At 41.9% G+C, this 23023-nt stretch overlaps 1 protein-coding gene across 1 annotated transcript in view; it reads right to left on the bottom strand.

The window, feature by feature from the left end:
* NEO1 (neogenin 1) overlaps positions 1–23023 on the bottom strand; it is a 215823-nt gene that overhangs the window by 30198 nt on the left and 162602 nt on the right. Inside the window, exons 8-17 of the mRNA XM_059823584.1 lie at positions 22161–22380; positions 15932–16086; positions 15152–15300; positions 13963–14101; positions 9791–9840; positions 8765–8909; positions 7253–7363; positions 3389–3583; positions 2474–2569; positions 1104–1327 (exon numbers count right to left, since the gene is read on the bottom strand). Coding sequence (XP_059679567.1) covers positions 1104–1327; positions 2474–2569; positions 3389–3583; positions 7253–7363; positions 8765–8909; positions 9791–9840; positions 13963–14101; positions 15152–15300; positions 15932–16086; positions 22161–22380 — 1484 coding nt within the window. The remainder of the gene's footprint in view (positions 1–1103; positions 1328–2473; positions 2570–3388; positions 3584–7252; positions 7364–8764; positions 8910–9790; positions 9841–13962; positions 14102–15151; positions 15301–15931; positions 16087–22160; positions 22381–23023) is intronic.

The following is a 23023-nucleotide window of genomic DNA, read 5'->3' as shown; positions in this document are numbered from 1 at the left end:
GCCACCAGCACTGAGAACAGTGGGAGTATTTCATTTACCACTGAGGGTGGGGTTTTTTTAAGCAGTTAACTAATGAAACTGCAGCATTATATAAATCACTCCCGAGACATCCTCTGCACATGACTCAGGAATGTGGGTTCATAAATAACTTGCCTTTAGAGGAAGAACACACATATATACATCATTTCATTTCAATAAAAAAAAAATCTGGTTTGTAACAAGATTGCTCTGTAGGAGCATAAAGGGAGCTCCACTAGCTGGATATTTTAATAACCCTTTCCTTGGAGTCTCGTTTCAAATGCGAAATTTGCAGTCAGCGTTTTGGAGGCCTCCAGGTAACTCTGAAAATTAAAAAAAAAAATCCAACCAACCAACTACAAAAATCCAAACCAATAAACTGAGCCCCAAATCTAGTCTCCAAACCAAAACAGTAAATGAAAATCAAGGAAGGCAGAGATATCATAAAGTTGTTGTTACATATTTTGCACCCATGTAGTTCCCAAAGGAAAGGTTCACTATCAACTTCGTATGAACACGAAAGGTTGTAAAAGGAAACTTAAAACCGTCAGGGTAAATATTTTCCCTGCATGACTCACCCCACAAATTCAGATTCTTCTGCTAACTGGAGAGAAGCCATTAGCAACACGTACCTTATTCATGCATTATGGCTCCTCTAAAGGTAAGCCCTCATCCGGCACAGAACGCAATCGTGTCAGGGTGAAGGAGAAAGGATAAAATAGTCACTGTGTCCATGGTTCCACAGCAGAACATAATTCTAGAAGCGTTTGCCTTCCTGCCCCGAGCCAGCTCTTCCATTCATTCACACACAACACCCCGTCTCGATCTCTTTCACACACATACGCAAGAGAGACCACAAAACCGACTACTTCCACTAAATCTAGAAGAATCTTTGAAGCGATGATTTAACTGAGCCGTGCTGATGTGAACTCAGTCCAGGCATCTCAAACAAAACGGGGCACACCTCTATACCGTTTTCTAAGCGCTTGTCCTTACTCTCGGCTTTCGGTTAACCCTGCCTTGCCCATGAAACTTCTTCTCCCTGAAATAACGCAGCTGTGTTAGTGTTGTTGAAACGCCAATACCTTGTACTTCGTATTTGCAGGAATATTGGTTTTCCAGCGAACTGTGTAGTAGCGAGCATCTGTGATCTTCTGGTTCTTCGGCAGAGAGTTGTCTGCCCAAGTGATCCGTATGGTGTCGTGACTCAGAATGGAAGCCTGAACTCCCACCGGTGGCATCATGGGAGACGGATCTGGCACTGGAGTGTATGGAGCATTAATAACAAACAAATCAACCTCGGAAGTGTCTAGGGAATTGATGGGTAAAAAGTAGTGTATTATAATTAAAAAGGGAGAAGGTGGCATTTTAATGTAAACAAAAACAAAAAAGGGGAAATGCAGGGTAGTACAATGAAATGAAAGGTGAGAAATGGAGAAAAAGAGAGAAAAGCCAGAGTTAATAGGTGACATAAGACTGGCTAATAAAATTACTCTTGCATCGTGATCCCTTCTTAAGACAACATATAGACGCTATGACGTTTTGCACCTAATCGTATCGGTGTTCAGTTCAACCATGGCCTAAGAACCCAAACGCACAGTAATTTTAAACTTTGACTTTATTTGCCTCAGAACGTCCACTGATTCCTCTTCCAGAAAAAGAGGAGGAAAAAGAGCTGGACTTCCTCTAGATGGGTAAATGCCACTTCATAGAAATTACCGTGAACTCCCATCGCCTCTTAAAGAATGTCAATGGCAATCAAGTTCCAAGTATCATACAAATTTGCAGTAACTGAAGAAACTGCAATTCCAATATCTGCTATAAAAATCTGTAAGAGCTCCTGCTCTTCAGAAGACTAAAACAAGCAGAAGTGTTAACATCTACACAAAAGAACTACGTAACATCAACAGTCTACTAGGGAGCACAGTGAGCCGTAGCATAGTAATAGCTCACTTGCAAACAAATTTCTCTGCTTAAAATATTTTATTAATGTATTACAAGACAAAAAAAAAAAAAAGCCAAGAACTTGTTTAGCGTAAGTGACAGCAGATTGAGACTTCGACAAAGAAAATGCAGGCATCGTATTCAAAATCTCAGCGTGAAAGACCAAAAAATATCTATACTTGTCCATAAAAAACAAAGTAAGGGCCGTGCCTTTGGAACTGCACTCACGCAATTTGTGCTAACGTAGCGCTAACTTTTTGAATAAGAACATCTAGAAGTAGTTGAAAGGTTAAGCTTTGTAATTTGAAAAAGAAACCAATTTTAGGTGGTTTAATAAACGGATGAAACACGCGAGGCAATCACTGAAACAGTAAGGCCAGTCAGTTAAAGACGCGGAGTGTACTCGATGACACTGAAAAACACCACTCTCACATTACGTATCCCATTTCCAGCTGCTGTGCGTTAACGGCGTTCAGCCGGGCAGAACTTAGAAGCAGCCCCTCGCCTTTACCTGAGTGAGGCCTGGTCACCGCGCTCTCGTAGAGGGGGATTCCTTCGCCAACGTTGTTGAACGCTTTCAGAGTTATGACGTAGTGGGAGCTGGGGTCTGAAGGGAAAAGATAAGGATCTTGTTAGGGCACGCTGTTAGTGACTCCTATGTTCTGCTGTTCCGTATTCTCTTTGTTCAGTATTTTATTTTTTAATGGAAATACGTGAAATAACTAGGCTAAATTTGACTTGAGAAAGTCTCCGTAGAGACCTTCTGTTAGTGTTCAGTAGTTCTCATACAGCGGAAGTCTACAGTCACAGCAAATCTGCCTTCAGTACAGTCAAAATAGTAGTGAGGAAAAACCATTTTAAAATGAACATTTTAGGTTGCTCCACTATAAAATTCCTCAAAACTCCTATTTTATGGAACTTCTCAATAGTCCGCAATACTAATATTTATTTTGCTTTCAGGATATTTTATCTACCGCAGAGAATTCTGCGGAGGGCTGAATCTACATTTTTCTTTTAAAGTAGATGCCACTGTATCTTGGTGACATTTTCGTTTCTTTTTTGCCTGAAGTCACCTGTTCTGCAGCTCCAGAAGGAGAGTGAGGGAATGCTGCTCGGCATGAAAGTTTTTGTGGTAAGCGTTGAAGGGAAAGCATCAAATCAAAATGCACTATGCTTCAAACTCGGTGAATTCAGGATTCTGGGTTTGGGGGTTTTTTTATTCCTCTGCCTCTTTCTCTATCATCAGAAAATTGATTTTATTTGAAATTTATCAACAGTTTGACATCCGGTATAAGATCTGAATAAGGAAAACGATCCTCTTAAAAACATGCGTGTAGTTTTATTTATTTATAATACCATAAATTAGAAATCGGTAACATAAACGAGAGGTAAAACTTGGGCAGGGATGTTAATTCACTTTCCTTACCTAAGTTTTCAATGGTGTAGTATCTCTGTTTATAGTCCACCTTGATGGTCTGTGCGTGAGGACTGCCAATGCCATACCCTATAGCGTAGCCTCTCACCACGATGTTCTGGTTTTCAGGTGGAGTCCAGCTTACTACAATACTGGTGACAAGCGGACGCACGTGTAAGGAACTTGGAACTTCAGGAACACGAGTTTCTGTTAAAGAAAAATGATGCATTTAAAGGATTTCTCTTATATAAGGGTAATTACAGGAAGGGCTGTGAGCTAGTAAGGTCAAATGGAGCACTTCTACTCCGCGTCTGTATTGAAACGAGTACGCTCCAAACGAGAGAGCTTTACTGTACAAGGGAGAGCAAAGAACTCCAACGAGCAGAAGAAAATGAACAGAGTTTCGTATACTAATATATTTTAATAGATACTCTCTTTAAAAGACAGGACAGTTGTACTGAAGAAAAGTACCAGATCTGCGCAGACTTCTGTGATGTTTGTGCGTGTTCTTTCCAATTCGTCATATTTCAAAATATGCATTACATTTATCACGTCCTTCCCCTCCACACAAAGCCATCTTCTTTCAGTTCCATCATGTTACTTACTTGTGGGCATTAAAATAATTATCTTGAAAACACACTGATGATGAAAGAAAGGTTCCTGAGCTCGTTGTAGGATTAAGTAGAATATTCCAGAGCTCTAAGAATTGTCAGCAAACCGAGTATTGCATGTGCTGCAAAGGTTTCTTGTCATTTGTCCTACACTTGTCGCTGTTTAAATCCTTGAGTCTCTTTTACGTAATTCACAAAATACACGCAGGGACTACACAACCACACCACAAGATCAGAAAATACTCATAGAGCCCGTATCAAATGCTCGAATCTTACCCCTGCAAGCACCGCAAATGTCATCACAACCCAACTGGGAGGTGGAACGTGGATCCTTAATAACATCAGGACCGCAATAATATGTCGCTGTAATCCCCTAATACGTTTACTAAAGCGTTTTTTCCCCACTGTTGATTAGAACTTAAAAGCCATCTAAAAGCGCAACTGTACCTAGTGGTGTCCACACCGTTGCTTTAACTTCTCAAAACCGAAATAAATACTTTTGTCAGGCCACTGGAGCCTGCCGTATCTTGACAGATTTTAAATAATTCTGTGCAATAGTAAGCTGAGTTCCCCACTCGAAAATAAAATCAGTTCAGAGAGTTCTGCTTCCTGCAGGGATTTCATTTTAATGAAGCATGCTGCATTTATCTAAAAACATTTAATAAAGCACCACGACAGGATTATTTGGCTCATAATATGCCATTGGCCTGCTAGCCCAGGGAGTTTATGGTCTCCAGCTGACACAGCTGATCAATTGACGTTCACAACTATTAAATACAAAAAAGCTACAGAATTGCGATATACGAGACGACGTTTTTAATGGCACAGAGGTCAGTGCATTCGGGATAAACTTCGTACAACCGTGTATGCGCGCCTCTTGCATACGCGCTCCTGGTGGGACTTGCACTGACTCTACAAAATGCGACAGCCCTACTAACACTAAATTGCAGCGGTCTGGCTCCCATTTACATTGGTGACACTATAAAGTGAATTATTTTCTATTTAAATTCAAAAAGCAGCCATGGAATAAAAAGGAATTATGCCTTCCATGTCTATTGAACCTGAGAAACTAAAGATTAGCTGTAAATACATATGCATGGTATTAAAATTATCCACGTGAGCTTACTAAAGAAAGAAAAGCCTTAAATATACATCTGCTTTCCAGTACGCACATACACAAATATCTCATACATGTATATGGAATGATATGGATACCATGTTACATTGTCTTAACTGTGAATTTTTATTACGTGACTCATTGTAAAGCACAGAGAAAGTTAGATTTCCTGCAAGGACGGCACCCTTCCAATTTGAAAAAAATGAAAGCTGTAAAATCAACGCAGAATGAAAGAGTTCTTTTCTTCTCCCTCCTTCTGCCCTATTTAAATTTAATCCTGATGCTATCCTCTGGCAAAGTATTGTGAACTCTGAGTCAAAAGCAGAGTACATTTTCATTACCCCCTGGAAGTGCTGCCCATTTACAGAGCTCTACTTCAGTTTGGGGAACTAGAGGTTTCTCAAAGCTGCAAGGTTGTGTCCTACCAGTGAGAGGAAGACAGACACACAGACGAAAGTAATTTCAACTCTCAAAAGTAAATTTTAAATAACTACAAAACTGAACTCGTTTGCACTGTTCTTGATTAAGCAACGGAGAGTAAGCAACAGGAGGACAAGTATTAAGTTGAGCATCAGCTTTGCGTAACACAAAGATTGAAGCATGGGCTCTGAAGGGCTTTCATCAGCTGACTGTTGAAGCCATCTTCCAACAGTGTAGAGCAAATATTGAAGCTCTTTTATGACTTTCTCTTCCAGCTGCCAGCATAACTGAATCTCAGGCCGCGCAGATGTGAAAGACATTACTGGATCCCGTGGCATTAAGCTAGAATGCCCCTCCAGCTACTTTAACAAAGCCAGGAGGGAGTCTGGCCTGCAAAAAACCTAAGGTAACTTGTGTGCAACAGTACTAATTAAACGCTTTTCTGAAATAGGAACAGTCTACCCAGAATCACCGCCTCCGTGTAGGCAGTTCCAAAGGGAGTCGCCCCAGCCATCCTTTTAAAAATGGCACTTTTCTTCCATTTTAATTGCTCGTCGTCAGATTCTGGGAGATGCTCGCAAATGTGCTCATTTGAATTCTGCACGAATTGGGTTCCCACTTGCAAATTATTCTAGCGTAGTAAATACCAAACATCAAATACCAAACAGTAAATACCAACTATCAAAGGTCAAATTTTTTCACGGAACGTTTTCTACTTTATTGTTAAACTCTACACTGGAAAAACAAGATGTTAACATGGTTCTGTATACCATGTAGCGGGAATCTATGGATTTGGTGGAAAAGACCTCATTTCTGATGGAAGATACGGTCCATACTAGTCTACCGCCACTGAAAAGATAATCAATCTCCCTTTTCTTTTAAAGTGGCAAAATAACCATTATTGGGGGTCAGATGTTCCCTTTAGAAAGAGTCTAAGCAAAAGGAAAAAAGAGCCCAGGAAAAATGTTTTAGCAAAGCACGGTACCAATGAAACACAGTGGTAAGTTGCAGACGTCTATGGGCGACACCAGTGTGTTCCACGGTTTCTTTCCTACTGTGGCACCTCTCTCACGTCCGACAAAGTTCACAACTCCAGGCCCCCAACCACAGTGCGGACACCGATACTCCACGCTGCCGTCATCGGCGCACATTATCGCCGGGTATCAAGATATCAAATCAGCACCCTGTACTCTTCGAGGTACTTCAATGGTTTCATTAGCATCACTTAGGTGCTACATAAATGCACAAACACCATTTTACTTCCCTCAAGGAAAACAGTCCTCCTACCTCTCTTTCATAGCATGTAAACCCCTGCATGATTAACGAGATTAAGTTTATTACACTATAAAATCGAGCCATTATTGTTATTTTTATTATCATTATTTAAATCTTACAATGTATTATTATTTAAATATCGAAACACCAACATGATCATTCATAAAGGGGCATTTGTTAGCAGAAGAAACATAGTGCCAACATACAGTACTAGAAAGTGTAGAAGCAGGGTTTAATTGCAAGCCATTTAATTGACTTGGCAAGAATTTTGTGTTAGAACAAAAATTAATTTCACTTAATCATAAATAAATCACATTGTATAATTAGAATACAGTAAAAACAATTGAACAAGATTGGGTTTGCCTTTAAAAAAGGCAATCAAACATTGCTGTGCCCTGTCCATGAATTCTAATGTTTTTGATGTCACGAATATGTTCACACTTAGGATCTTACCATCTAGATCACTCTCAAATGTTTCTGCTGATATCCAGTCGGTAGCTGGTCCGGTACCATTAACAGTCAAAGCAGCTACTCGGAAGCTGTATTCTGTACCTCGTTCAAGACCTAAGAGACAAAGAGCATCCAAGATATCAAAACAGGAATTCCAACTGTGAGCCCAGGAATCACAGTTCCTAATTAAAATACCGGTATAACCTGATGGTGAAAAGCCTTTCCCCCCACCGCTGCCGCTTGAGCATAACCCCAGGTCAGGAATGGAAACAGCGCTGCCCACAGTGCAGCTCCGCTAAGGAAGCTGACCCCAATTAGGGTGTGACAGCTAAATTGTGACCGGAGACACCCAGGGCTGTGACACTCTGCAGGCTGTCCCCGCGGGCCACTGGCAGGCACCGCGAGGTACTTACTCTTTGCAGCCAGCTTTAATTTCTGGCTATTAATTAGTTTTAAGTACAGCACCACCCACATCCATAACCAAACCCAGGTGTAGAGCATAGGCAGCGACTGACCAAACTGCGCAGTTTGTTTGCTGTATATACGAGTGTATAACCAATGATCAAAGCAGTATGAAAAGGCACTCAAAATCTGATATACGGAGCTTCTTAAACGGGCTTTGTTGCTGGCCAAAATATACTCTAGTTACAGGCACGTATCAACTCTTACTCTGGGAGAAAACTGAAACTTACTGAGTCACAGCTGGAGTTTCTGAGAACAAATCAAAACTTCTTGTTAAAAAGTGCGTATTCATTTTCGAGAGAGGCACAATTTCTTCTCTTTTGACCGACTGTTCATTTACAGAGATTTAAAAAACGAACAATATGTAGTCTTGCTCCTGTTCTCACGTACTGGTGATTTTTGCTACACAAAATTCTAGTTCTGGTAACAACATATAATTTATACTAAGTAATGTAGTAGGTTGGATTTTTTTTAAGTGTACAAAATAAAGAGGGGATATATTATGTCCATGCCAGAAAGAAGGAAAAAGGTTGATGTCAGTGAAACTAGGTGGGATGACTTGTTTGCGCAGATGCCTTAGGTAAGAACTTCATCCGCGGGACTCTGAGCTGAGCTTGTTGGTGAGCGTTGCAAGACAGAGCACGCACGCCTACTTTATATCCACGTGCGAACGGGTGAGTCTGCCGACGCCCAGCCAGGCTGCGTGTCTCTGGCATCCTTCTCCAGGCTTTTATTTCTGGCATTTGGTCCTGAGCTCACTGCGTCTGCCCGTCTTCTCCACGCAGCCCCTATGCCTTTTACGAAGGTTTTAAAAGGACTCGTTGATTCTGCTTAGCAAATCAATGGCAAAATTAGGGCTGGGAAACAGGTCACGAGACTTTGGTTACCACCAGCCAGCCCACACTACCTCATAACCTACAAACACTAATTTTAAGTGTTTTCACTTTTTCCTCCAAGGCAAGCACCCTACATGAACATGTCTCCGAGCCCCAGCCCACTAAAAGCACCTAAACACCCACTTCTGATAACAAACGCTTGCAAATAATAGCTTACCTTCAATTAGCTGAAAAAGCTGGGTCCCACCAATGCTCTCCGTCACGTCACTCTTGCGGGACACTTTACGATAGCGAATTTTGTAGCCTGTGATTTGTCCACTGTGCGTCCCCGCAGGAGGAGGCTGCCAGTGCAGCATGATGCTCTGTGGAAGGTAGAAGGTCATTACCAAGTCATCGCCTCCCACGCAGCCAGAGAAACTGCTCTAGTGCCAATACTTCATGAAACACGAGACAAAAAAACATGCATACAGAAAATACTGCATTTTCATAGAGTAAACCACAGGCTATCCGTAAAAAGTAAAAAACCTGCGATTCAGCAGCAGCCCGGGTCATACGTGTGCCTATAGAAGTTCACCTCAATCCTATTAGACCTTCTGATTCCAATTTCACCAACGGCCCCTTGGGTTTCCCTTTCATTTTCTTCGGGTTATCTTCAGATATGGTTTACTTGAGGATCTATCTTTAAGAACTGGTATTTTCTCTAAAGGGTACGAGTTATCTGAACTGTAGTTTATGCGCAGGTAGTTATTTAATCACACAGGCAGTAGAAAAAGGTACTTGGAAAAGAGTTTAGAAAAGGCTTTTTAAAAAATGTCCAATCATAACCACTGAAGGCATAATGATGAAGTATATAGTTTTCTCTTTTAAAGTGCCCAGGACACTATAAGCGTCCGTACATATGCACACACACTGTAAACAATAGCTAATCAACAGGAACACATTCACAAGCTCTGGTGCTTCAGGCTTTTGAGCCTGATTAAACCTCTTTCATAATTAGCCTCCACGCTTTGGTACATTGTCACCGTCTTCATCGCATTCCGGTACGTACAATCCACAACTGGATTGGAGTTTCTAATGCTTCAAGCCCCAAGTTCAGACATTCTCCTGTTGGGCAACTCATACACAAATAGCTGAAAAGCAGCATGGTAGAAGAGAGACCCAAAGGAGCTCTAAATTTTGGTAGATCTAAGACCCACCAACCTTTCCTTTACCCATTACCAACAGGAAATTCTCCACATCTTACCTTGGAATTCCGTACCTCCAGCGTTAGGTTCTGCGGTGGAGCACTGGGGACTAGAAACATTAAAGGAATTACAACTCAAAAATTTCCATATACGTATCAAGTACTGTACTTCCATACACAACTACTCTCTGCTGTCATTCATAACGAAAGTACAAACCATCCTGGTTAAAGACACTATATAAAGTAACTACAAAACTCTACCAGAGGTACTTCATGACATACAGTGACTAGCTTAGGAGGTCGGCGTATTTTCATCACAAAGAACGAACTCGCTTTTTATTCAGGTCTTTACTTATCACAGGTATCTAAATAAAAAACGTCTTCTATTTAAAGGTACTCCCCGTAAACTCTAAGAAGAGAGATGACGTTCAGTGCTTTTCAAAATCAAATCTTTTATTTACACGCTTGATTCTGGGAACGCACATTTAAAATTCTAGCCACGGTTTTTGTTATCATGATTTTCTGTAATAGGGAAAGCTCAGAGTCAACACGTCCCTGTGTTACGGAAGAGGTGAAGTGCATCGCAAAGACAGTTTCTGCTTTTAAACCTCCGCTCTTTGTTAGTTCTTTACTAGCTGTAGCAACTTGCTGGTCATGACAGTGAAAGTCCATTAGACAAAAAGGCAATCTAAGAGAGAACCTGAGAGCAAGGAAAACCTTGTCGCAGCACTTCAGATTCACAAATGTTATCTCAACGGCAGAGATAAGGGTTCCCCGGCAGGAAGGTGAGGCTCCAGCAAAGCAGGAGGACAAAGAAGTAGCACAACAGGGCTAAAGACTGTTCCGGCCTGAATAACCTATTTTCCAAATAACTGACACCGGTCACAACAATACCTAAAGAAAACACGCCTGAGTGCCTAAAGTGAAAGTAGCTCTGCGATAAGTGAAAGGTACACTGGGGTGTGGTTAAATAAATACCCCTCTCCCACTATCCCACACCAGAGATGGAGACAAGGAGGATTTGGTTTTCCTTCTTTCTTGCCAACCGCACTGAGTCTGAAATCGCCAGCCCTAGGGATTAAGCGCTATGTCCTTCAAAAAGCCAGAACACAGGTTAAGAGGAGGAAATGAAATCAAGCTCAGCTTTCTTTGCCGTTTGTTTTACGCCGTTGGTGCCTACTTTCAGAACAACCTTGAAAAAAGTCATGGGTTTCACAAGGAGTGGTTAATAATTAATGCATATATTGCAAACCTGGTGAGAGAAAGACAATCAGTAGGACCCAGGAAAGGATACACGCATGTGAATATATTCATATACACGTATCTCACCATGGGCACAGTTCATTTTATGTCCAAGTAAGCTTAGACTCATATCAGATTAAGAATTTGACCAAGCCAACAGATAAAATGGATTTTCTATGGGCTGATACCCCACGCTTCGATAGGAAAGGCATAGCCTAGTCTGGTCCGTTGCATAGCAGCCGCCCAGGCAGGAGGACCATGACATGGTGGTGTTTGAGAGAGCCTCCAAGGATGAGTTAGTAAGGGAAATGCCCTCTGTCCGGGTGTGATGCCGAGATGACGTTTCTAGTTGCGATACGTGATTGCTTCCTACAGATCAGGAAGACCACGAGAAGAGAAGCAATCCTTACAAGCAGCATCTAAACCTCGGTTCAAATTGTAATACCTGAAGAGCTATCCTGCAACAAAGCACCGTAACATGCTTAGACTAGGAGCAAAAACCTACATTAAAAACGAGGAACTTTGTTAAATAGAAGCTAAAGATAGCTCAGAAAGTAATTCCTGCAGGAAACATGGAGATTGCTTACAGACACCACAATAAGAAAACACAAGAAGAAAATGTGCATCATTCATCCGGAAAGATTTGAGAGATTGAAGGGGGAAAACAGCATGGTTAAGCAGCAGGGTTGTAAGGTTGTTAGAAGCAAGATGACATGCTTCAGAAAACTGTAGAAAATAAATTTCCACAGGTTAAATGTCAAAACAAAGTTAGGCCAGAAAGAACTTCAGGAAAACTTGAAAAGGACGTTACAACTAATAATAAATTCTTCAAACAAATAAGGAGCTGGAAGCCCTTTAGAGAAATTGTAGAGTTAGCAAATGGTCAGGGTATGACAGAGAAAGAAAAAAATACGGCCACACAACTGCCTTCTTTGCATTCGTACCGAGTGAGAGGAAGAGGAGAGGTTTCCACGACACCCTTTACAAGGGACTTCCAGGATCTCTCAAACTGAAATGTCAATAGAAAGGATTACGGAGGAGCCCAACATAATGAACAGCAGCGTGTTGCCGGGGTTAGAGGCTATTCACCCAGGGTTTCTCAGGGAACTTGGGAACGCAATGGTTGCATGATTTAGAATAGGCTGTAACCTCTCACAAGTTACCTCGATACCGGGAGATGGGAAATCTGACGCCAGTATTTAAAAGGGGTTCCACTTGAGAAACCTCAAGCAGTAAAGTCAGAAACCTGTATTAGGCAAATAAACGGAAGCTACAATAAAGCATGAAATTCATGGATACATGGAGGAATAACACTTATTTGTCACTTTCTAAAGGGAAATCCTGCGTCACAAACCTGCTGGAGAGCTCCTAAGAAACGAAGTAACGAGGGGATAGGAGAGAAGTCCTTGCCTGAGAAAACAACCGCTTAAAAGAAAGGGAAGAGAAGGTAGGAACGTAGGTTGTGGGAGATGACCCACCAGTAGAGCTCCACCGCGGTACGTGCCGAGACCCCTGTTGCTCAACACATTCGTAAGTGGTGAAAGGGGGGTGAGCGGCGAGGTGACGAATGTTAGTACAGACAAGATCTGATGGTAAAGAACTGCAGAAAGACCTCAGGACGTTTTGTGCCTAGATACTAAAGCGACAGATGAAATTCATGGTAGATAAAGTTACACACGTGGGAAAAATGATCCTACCTCTTCATGCAAAATGATGGCTCCAAGCAGACCAATTCCACCAAGATCCGTCTACCCCAAAAATGTCACCTCGGTGCTCAGAATGAGCCAAAAAAGTCAGTCAAATGCTAGTAATTACACACTTGCATCTTTGACACAATTTTAGTCCCCTCTACCTCCACTTTTAAAAGCACGTAGGAGAAAAGGAACCTAGAAAAAAGTTCAGAAAAAGGCACTGAAGGTTGAAAGGGCTTCCCCAAAAGCAACGGCTAACCGTTTCTGTGACTTTTGAATCTGGAAAAGAGATGAATGGGGGTGAATACAGCAAAGGTAGGAGTGGGACAGAGGGGGCTGGTGGACACCCATTATCCACTCTTGCAGGCAACAAGTGACACTACAGCAGGTTCAAAACAGACAAAAAGGGGTGGGTTTTCACGGAAAATCTAATTGTAGGATCTTTGTCCACTTGACGTTGTGGATGATAAAAGCTGACACGGGTTAAAGAGGATGCTGACAGGGGTCATGGAAGAGAAACTAACCACTGCAGAGTCAAGAATTCCCTCAGAAACAAACTTTTGGACACAGAGAGAATTTGGGACAATACTCCTCTCTGCTTGTCTGTTCTGCTTTTGGTCACTCCTGGAGAGAGGATTCCAGGCTGGGCTCACTTTTGGTCTGACTGTTCTTTTACAGAAATAAACTTCTCTATAAAAAATGAAAGTTAACATTAACACTGATCATTCTACAATTGTTCATATATCTGTATTTGCTCACATTATCTCTTTATTTGTCTTATAGAAAAAACTGTTACCGCTTCCTGCTTTCATTATTATATGCAACTGATTTAATAGCATCTGTGCTGGAGTCCAAAGACATGCAACATTTTCCACATATGACCACAATTAAAATAAAAACACTCCAAAAGCAAAAGTCTGCTCATAGGTAAAAATACTATAGAACCTAAAAAATTATTTGGAGTTGTTGCGTTCAATATAGCTGGTTTTCTGTCTGCTCTTAATACTCTGTAGACTCAATAACCCATGAAATAAACTACTGATGTTGAAATGAAGGACACCGTTGTTTCGTTATCAGAACACCAGATACTTCTGCAGGTATAGTAATTTTCCTTCACTCAAGTTGGAAAAGCCTCCGGGGGAACTTGCACCATGTGTGGCCATACACAACAACCACATTATTAATAAAACAGGGCAACAATGAACAAAAGCCATAGAAGTTGGGTTAAAAATTGACTTACAGGAAATTGCCACATAATTCCTGCCAAAAAAAAAAAATAATTGGAATAAAGCAGCTTACCATCTGACAACGTTCGTACAACAACATCTTGGGTCGAGACTCCGGGACCGTGTTTATTGTAAGCTACCACTCGGAAACTATACTCTGTGTATTTCTTTAATCCATTAATGGTGTAGGATAGTCCTCCTACATCAACATCCTGTTCATAAAGAAACACACGTACACGTCAAGGTCAGAATCAGGTCTGCAACTATTACAAATGTCTTAGACTTTCAGTAGAGTAATAAAGTCAAAAGCAGGAATGACAGCTTTCTGTAGGACCTGCAGATCGAACGCACAGCTTATGTACAGCCAGGACGTGTAGAGATGCTAACGGTGAGCTTGCAAGAGAAAGTGCTGCCTATCTGATTTAAATCATTACAGGGACGCTGGTTCTGTAAATGAAAAGAGATTGGGCAAACGGGTCTATTAGTAAAAATTATTCTTCTGTTTTGAACAGTGGGATGCAGAAGTAGACAATGACATTTTATCTAAGGGCTACAACTTCCCCATTTAAAAACGGATGTCAAAATTTATTTTAAGAGCTAACAAAAATATTCTTCCCTTGGCTTTTTTTAAAGCTGGAATCATATTCGTATGCAATCGGATGGGCAATTAAATGGCTGGGATTAATCCTCCCGAAGTTGTGATTATTCTCAGGTGGCAACCTGTACTTGTACGGAACATACTGGATTCATCCAGTAGAATCATAAGAAAATTTAATCAATTAGACACTCAGCAGTATCAAAATATCTGTCACTGGACCAAAGAACGCACGAAGTAAGACCAGTTCAGATTAAGGATCAGGCTAAAATCCATGGTTAGCCTACTTTACCAAAATAAAACCGGCCAACCGATAAAAACTCTGCAAGCATCCTTTACACCATCTGAACCACGACTGTTAAATGATGATATAGCTGTTATCTGAGTTTTCCTCTTGCGATATGATGGATGTCCCCAAATGCTACTTGATGCCAATGAATATCTAAATAAGCCATAACAAAAAAATATTGGTTTAATTCCAAGATGTGTACATCTCATGCCGGATTTTTGAGTTTAAATCTTTCCGAATTTTAGGCTAAAGGACTCAGTCTATCAGAAAAATTAACACTTCACAAGGTGTTTCTAGAAATTTAAGGTAGAAACATAATGAAAGACAAAAGGCTGCTAAAGGCGTTGTAGGTCACGCAGGAAAAGCCAGGCTCAGTACCTGTTCAGTGTCCTGTCCCTTCTCCATGTAGTAGAGCTTGTAGTTCTGGATCTCCCCATTGCCAGACAACGGCGTTTCCCACGTGACAGTGATGGAGGTGGGCGAACCGGCGTACGCTCGGATATTGGGTGCTGGACCAGGAAGCTGAACTGAAACGGAAGCGGGAAACTCCGCCAGTCACATTAACGTTTTCAGTAGCTAATTATTTTAGCGTCAGCTTCACTATTAGTCGACTCCAGTTAAAAGATGGGTATTTTTTCCCATTTCACCTGGATTCACTGGGGGGTTTAAAGATGGGACCAAATGTCTGAAGGAGATCCTGCTCCCTGGGTCAGACTCGTTTTGCCCTGAATGATCCTAACAAATGACACGCTTCGCATTTTCTTTGTGGATGTGGCATTGTGGGAGATGGATTAATGGGCATGGTGGTGGTTTCTTTGGTTGATGGTTGGACTTGATGATCTTACAGGTCTTTTCCAACCTTAGTGATTCTTAAAGTTCTCTTTTTTTCTCTTTCTGTTAATGACAATTTAAAAGTATTTCTTTTATAACAGAAACTTTAGGGAATTTAACAAGGAATGTCTTATCAGTTCTTCTTAAGGGTGCGAATAAATCGTATAAGCATACCAACACGGTAACTTGGAAAATCATGTTGAAACTACGGTCTGCATGTGCAACTTCTAAGAGTTTCAACGTATTCCAGGAAAGGCCATGAACAGGGAAAACAAAACAATAAAATTGAACCCAAAGTCAAGACGACTTGAAATATTTCCAGCTTACCCTCCGGCTGAGTTGCCACCTTCAGCGGCACCGAGCTCTCTCCGGGGCCATGCTTGTTCTGAGCCACAACTCGAAAGACATAAACTGTTTCTGGCATCAGGTTTTGGATCGTCACTTGTGTCTCTCCAGGACGACTCGTATTTTCAACCCGTTCCCTTTAGGAAGCAAAAAGTTTGGGCACAGAAACAATCACTGATTAGTAAGAGGGTTTTTGAGGGGTAAATAAAGGAGTAGTTGCCACTAAGATGTATCCCGTTCGCATGTATCTAATGTGTTAATGACGTGGTTATTTATACGGTGCTGGCTACACAATAAAACAATAATACGCCAAAACTGCTGGTGACAAACAGCTTCTAATTTTGTAACTTCTCTTTGAAAAAAAGTATGCGCTGAAGTAAAAGAATAAATTACACTCGACATCATAAAATTCTTTGTTATTCTTCTAACAGCATGCAGTAATTCACAGTGACAGTTTGTCCCACTACTCTGAGGGTGGAAGAAAAAATATTTAAGCAGCACACGCAGAGCCTGGCGAGATTTAAGGCATTTCTGTTAATATCGCAGGGCTGCTTTTGGTGTATTTTTCAAAGCAGCTGTTTTAATGTATTCTACCTCCAAACTTTACTCAGTTCCTCTCTAATATTTAGATTTTCTTCAAAACATCCCAGGGCTCCGACTTGCATACCCCCAGGCAGACAGCTGTGGCATTTCTGCTGTTACCACACAAGTAGCGGAGTCAACCAAAGGCAGCGTCCGCCCGTGGCTCCGCTGCTCTCGCTCCGCCCGACGCGCCAGCAGAAACCGTCCCTCAGCAGCGGTCCCCGCTCCTATCGTGCCCTGGCAGTCGGGCACGCGAGAGGGGCCTCTCTCAGAGCTGCGTGAAGACGCTCACCTCCAGCAACGCCGCGGAGGCAGCTCCGGGCTCCCGGACCCCCCAGTTTGCCTGCCAGAGCCCGCAGAAAGAGCGCGCCGTGCGGGAAGCGGCACTTTATGTTAGGCTCAGCAAAAAAAGGCCGACATTTTGCAAGCTGAAAGCCGTAAGCCAGTTGGGAGAACACGCTTTGCGCGCTGAGGCGACCCGAAGGATTACTGCCCCGCGTTTAGAGAACCTCCGCTGCGTCTCCCAGGCGCGGGGGAACGTGCTGCTTCCCCCCGGCGGAAGCACGGTCTTGCGCCCAACGCAGTTCAGGAAACTCGATCGGTTCTTATCGAGCTCGGGATTGAGGGGAAGATTAAAAGGTTAATCATCGACTAACTACAGCCTTTATTTCCAACACGTTGCTGTTGTCACGTGAGCCTCCCCGGAGCTACGTTTGGGTAACGGCGTCCACACGCTGCCCTTCCTCGAAAAGGAGCTACCTACTCCCTGGACGCACAAATGAAAGCAGCATTACAAAAGAAGGAATCAAAAACTTCCCCACTGAGAAAATAAAGGGAAAATGTGACTGCTTTGAATACAGTTCTTTCCCTTTTGTCTGCTAGACTTTGTTTAGCTCTACAGCAGAGGGCAGACGATTCTCGTCCCGACGATTAGCTGCTATTAAATCATTTTTAATGCAGAAGCCTAGGCAAAATTATTCCACAGTCTCCCCTCTCCTACCTTCCAGCCATTATGCTTTAGTTTATCTCACGGAAATATGATGCCAAAATCCCCGTTGTTAATTTATTTCTTTTTAAATCGACTAGCACGGTTGATTTAGCATAACCTGGTCGAAAACATTTTGAAACCCCTGTTGATTTCTGCACTATTACACCGTGTCTATAGAGAAGGAAACAATACACTTACTGTAACTAAAGAGCTGTTGAAACACATTTTCTAGAATATTCTTCGTCATGAAAGTTGAGCTAAACTGGCATTGCGTAAGCAGCTTAATTTATTTCAGATTTTTTAAAAATCTCCATCGTTAAACGAGCAGCACCATTATAGCGTCTTTGAATTAAAAATGTTTACAAAAGATTTTTCTTCTTTTACTGTTTATAAAGCATTTTTTGTAAGAAAGAAGCTGGCAGAGAAGCGAGACACAGACTGAAGAAATACCATACCCACCACAGAATGAAACCGGGGGGGCAGGGAAAAAGAGAAGTATTTTCCCTCGCTAACTTTTCCAGTTACAGCTCGTGCAAAATGCTTGCTTGAAAACGCATTTTCAAACGGATGGTTTCCTTTAAGAGGTGTCTTAGACACAATGATGGTATTTGAAAACCCAGAGTGAGTGCCAACTGATTCACAGCTGTGGAATAACATTCGTCTGCCATTGACATGCAAAATATATTGCGTTTTCTGCCCCAAGTGGAAATGCACTCACTGATTTTAACCAAGAAAAAAAATCAGCAATCCAAGGTTCGTATTTAAAATTAGAAAAAAATCGAATTATTTTAATGGAAAGACAACATTGATCAAAAAAATAAACAGACACGTCAAAGTATTGCAGTTTTCAGTAATAACTAGAACCCGTGCCTTCCCTCACAAGAGTATGTTCAAAATATGTTGAGATTAATCTAATTAAGTGCTACATGAATCTCTCGTTTATGGCCTTTCTTAGGGAGCCTCGAGCACCTTCTACGAGCTCTGATGTGTTTAGGTAGGCATAACAGGTAACAAAACAGATGGTCTATATGAATAACTATATTACCCTACAGAACATTATGACTATTCTAACTCATTCCAATTTAATCCCCAATTAAAGAGCTTTGTAAACTAGACTTAAGGTTTAAAATAGCTATCAAGGGCCTAAGGGAAAAAGCCTACAGTTCAAAACCAGGAACAAGCGTTAATCTGGAAATGTGACGTTAGAAGTTACACTTATATATAAAAAACCACCTTCAGGGAATTATTAAAAAGGGAGTATCGTCTGTGCCAGCCATGTCAGCTGCAGGGCCTGGCAGCGAGCTCAGAGAGACATTTTGACAGTGTGATTACACACAATTAAGCTCCATTTTCTGCGTTTGAAGCACACGACGTTGAACTGTGGGTTTAATATGATTCGAATATCTCACACCTGTGATTTACCATCTTGTACCAGCAACGTGCTAGCTATTTCTTTTCTTTTTTGTCCAAATCTTGAAAGTTTGGAGCTCTTCTGCCTGAGCGCTTGTCTAAAGTTTCACAGAATTAAACCTCCCTTTGCCCCCCGCCAACACATTTGAATTTTCATACCCTTTTTAGGGAAACTGCCTTAACTGCGGCGTACCAAACGCAAGGGTGGAATAACCCGGTAACTATGCAATCTAGAATGAAGACAGTAATTTTTATCTGATCAGATTACTTCAGCTCTTCTAGAGGTGTGACAATAAAGCCGTGAGACACCCGCTTCATTCGTACCTAATCTGCCGCAATAAAAGCCGCTCTTTGACATCATCAAGCCAATGCGAAGACGTGCCACCAGCCGGTGGCATTCTGTAGCCCGTGAAACAAGCAGAAACAAGCCGCCCTCACGGCTGACTCCATCCGTGCTTTGAAACGCTCCTCTTCCAGGGACAGTTTCAGTTTTCCTCTTAAAGAGTAACCTCCAAGTCCTACCGATCTTTACGCTCACTCGCTCCTCCTCAGCAGACACTACGTACTGGGAGAACGAGCTCCAATCAGCTCAGAAGTGATAAAAGCAACCGCTACAACTTGGGCAGCGCTTGCATTTTTTGCTGTAATTCCTTGTTTTCTGCTGCTTCCAGATCTTCTGTAACATTCAGCTTAGGGGCCAATGTTTTTCTGCCAGCAGACACTGCGTTTAAAAGGTGAAATATAGCCTTTCTCTGGGGGTGGGGGCAGAGGGCAGAAGGCACCCCTTGGGAGCTGAAGCTGCTGGTGGCATAAAGAGAAGGCACGGGGCACCGAAAGAGCCTTTCGCAGGAGTGCCCCGTGATGCCGGGTGGGAAAATTGTGTTCCAGTCGCCTTGCAGTCCTCTAAGTAAGTGCAAAGGGCAAAGTTAAGGAACACCTTACCATGCTCCTGTGTGTATCTCCTTTCACCAAACAGATAAGAATAAAAGGAACATAAATCAGCGGTGGTTGAGGCAGCTGATACCTCAGGAACCGCACACTTTGTATACTGCAGAGAGATTTAAGTGCTCCTACAATTTGCAATATGAAGACGTCTCTCTACAGCCCTTAACGATGGTTTCGAGATGTCAGAGTATCTAGCTAAGCCATTCCATGTTATATGTGTTTTTCTTCATTTTTCACAAGCCCGAGTTAAAAGGTGAATAAATCAAATACCTAGTTTGATCACTGCTCAAATGCGAGCGAGGAAGAGACAACGCTTAGGTTGCTAACAGGATGCAGTAATGCATGCAATGAAAATGGTACATGTAGGCAAAAATATAACAGTATGAGGAGATGCTACACATGCACTTAAAACCACGGCAAAGATACCTGATCATGTATAATTCAGGGACTACAAAGCGATCACTTAAGCAGTGTTCTGTAACGCTGAGAAAGAAAGGAGGGTTGCACATCCAAGCTTGACTGCAAAATTTTCTGATTTTTGACGGCTTAGTTGCGCGTGACACGCTTATGTGGTTTTTTATTCAATCACCAATGAACGCTTCCACAAGGCCCAACCAACTGGTCAAAAAGTCCCACGTAACGTCAAAATGGTAAACAGAACTTTTTTCTTTCTTTTTAAATTTTATTGTTCTCATTCTCTAAATCCAGGTTCAAGGGCAGGATTTCACAGTATTTTCATACCAATCTGTGAAATGGGTGATACCGACTGCCTTTATGAGGCATAACAAAAAACCCTTCAAAAACCCAAAGGAGTGGTGAGGTTGAGAAAATAGTGAGTATGTGCTAATAAAAGGCTTTCAGAGCCTACTCTGAACCCTGCTCCACAAGGGCAAACAAAGATCTCATTGAAGTCAACAAAACCACCTGCTTACATATAAGCCCCAGCTTAAGTACCTTGCTGTGTAAACTTCCCGGGGACTACACTAACCCAAGCCCGGAGGGTTGCTGTACGAGAACCGGAAACAGTCGTTTCTGCAGATTGTCCTGCAATTTCCTAATTTATCCACCACAAATTACGAGACGCCTTTTTCCCTTGGTTCTGCACATGCTTTTGGCCCAAGAGGAGTATTTTCTAGATTTCTATAGTCTTGTATGTGGTGGAAGGGGATGCCTTTTGTTTCCTGCAAAAGCAGTACAGGCAGAGGCATGAAGCCATCTCCAGCAAATTACGTTCTAAAACCCAGCGGGTAGAGCGGTTACAATCAAGAACGTGAAGGAGGAGAGGCAAGAAGCAAGAATGGCGGGCAAGCTCCCACCTTTTTTCCTGTCCCACTTAAAATATCTCCTAAGAATGAATATTACCAAAGTAAGTAGTAGATAAACACCATTTGTGAGGCAAAGAAAATTTTACTAATTGCCTCAATTCATCATCACGAGCCTGGATGAGATGTCTATCCACAGAATTAAGGAAGAGTGGCAGTTGACCATAAGTAGTAGTGCATTCTATATTCTCTTCACTGACTTTCTTAACTTTGAGCCTCACGCTCTAGTCAGTAAGTAGACACAGCATTTTTCTCTTGAGTAATAAATTTGATAATCAAGCTAAATTGCAATTAATTAAGCATTGCTCAAAATGAACGTTAGCTCCAACTTCTTCAAACTTACCACAACAGTTTGAAACTGTGATTCCGAGCAGTAGATCCCATCAGGAAGAAAAAGGGGTAGATTGAACTAAACCATCGGGATAATAGGTCAAAACCTCATGAATGCTTCATATTCATTAAATTTCTATTTACAGGGATTACCGGGAGAGCATCAACATTTATCCAGCACCTACCACACGGTTCTCTCTAGAATCAGACTACATTTACAGGGTTTGAAAGCCTGAAGCGACCGCTTGCTCTCAATAGCACGTGGATTATCTGGAGGATGTTTCTGTGCCCGCTGTGGATGGCATTTACAGCACTGTCAGTGTTCCTGAAGAGGTGTTACAGTCTACGCTTGCTCTTAGTTTCTGAGCAGTCTGCTAAAAGCAGGTAGCAACTGTTTGCAGTCATTCAAAAACATGTACCAGCACTGCCCGTAAGAATATATACATGCAGCAAAGAGGCAAATAAAAATGCACTTCCTCGGGGTGCAGGAGGGAAGGGAACGCAACCCCTCGGACTCTGCGGCCTGTAAGACTCTGAGCATTAAAGACGTGAGGTTTATAGTGCTTCTAAGCAAAGCTAGCGTGAAGAAGAGTCATGAAAGAGCACGACCCATTTTGCACGTTGAGATCTTTACCTGTTTATACCTTCCTTGGTGTAGAAGATTGAATAGGTGAGGTTGTCTCCTTGAGGGTCTGAGACAGGCGTCCGCCACGTCAGTCTGATGAAGCGAGTGGAGACGAGGGTGGCCACGACGTCCCGCGGGGCTGAAGGCAATGGTCCTGTTGTAGCTGGTGCTAGATGGTCATTAGTGGCACTGGTCAGTGAAGTGGGAGGTAATGTTGGGATGGCAACATCTTGTCATGTGCAAACATTGGGGAATATGAAGGGCAAACATCACCACGGTTTAAAAAAAGAAAACAGAAAAAAAAAACACAAAAGAAATAAACAAAACCACGATGGGAAACAAAAGAAAATGAACACACACAAAAAAGGCCATTAAACTGAAGGCTGACATGCAGGCAAGGTAACTACTGAAAACTAATGGGAAATATTAAAGGACACGTCACTGTCGAGCAAGCAGACCAAATCTCCATTGTAATGGAAGTGGCAAGGGAAAGGGAAGGGTGAAAACTGAGGATAAAATATGACCTCATAAGAGGACATACCAGCGGCAAACAATCTTTTCATTTCTTTCTAAACCAGACGTAATACCAAACGTTTACCAATAAAAAAATCCAACTTGTATTATTTATTCCAAAATAGACCCAGACCCAATTTTCTACTTTATTTCATTAACATGCGGAATTAATTTATACTATTCTCAATCATAAAAAAACCAGACAGATGAATACACAAAATTCATTTAAGAAGAGAAAACTCATCCGGGTTGTGCAATTAAACACTGAAGTCAACTCACACAGTATCTGCTTTCTGAACTGGTTGGGTTCCACTACTGCCAACGCTAAGATGTGGTGACAAACTTGGTACGGCAGTGGA

Source organism: Gavia stellata, chromosome 13 (genome assembly GCF_030936135.1).
Source record: "Gavia stellata isolate bGavSte3 chromosome 13, bGavSte3.hap2, whole genome shotgun sequence".
NCBI classification, from domain to species: Eukaryota; Metazoa; Chordata; class Aves; order Gaviiformes; family Gaviidae; genus Gavia; species Gavia stellata.
Note: the sequence above shows the minus strand (reverse complement) of the source record. Positions and strands in the feature narration are given on the sequence as shown.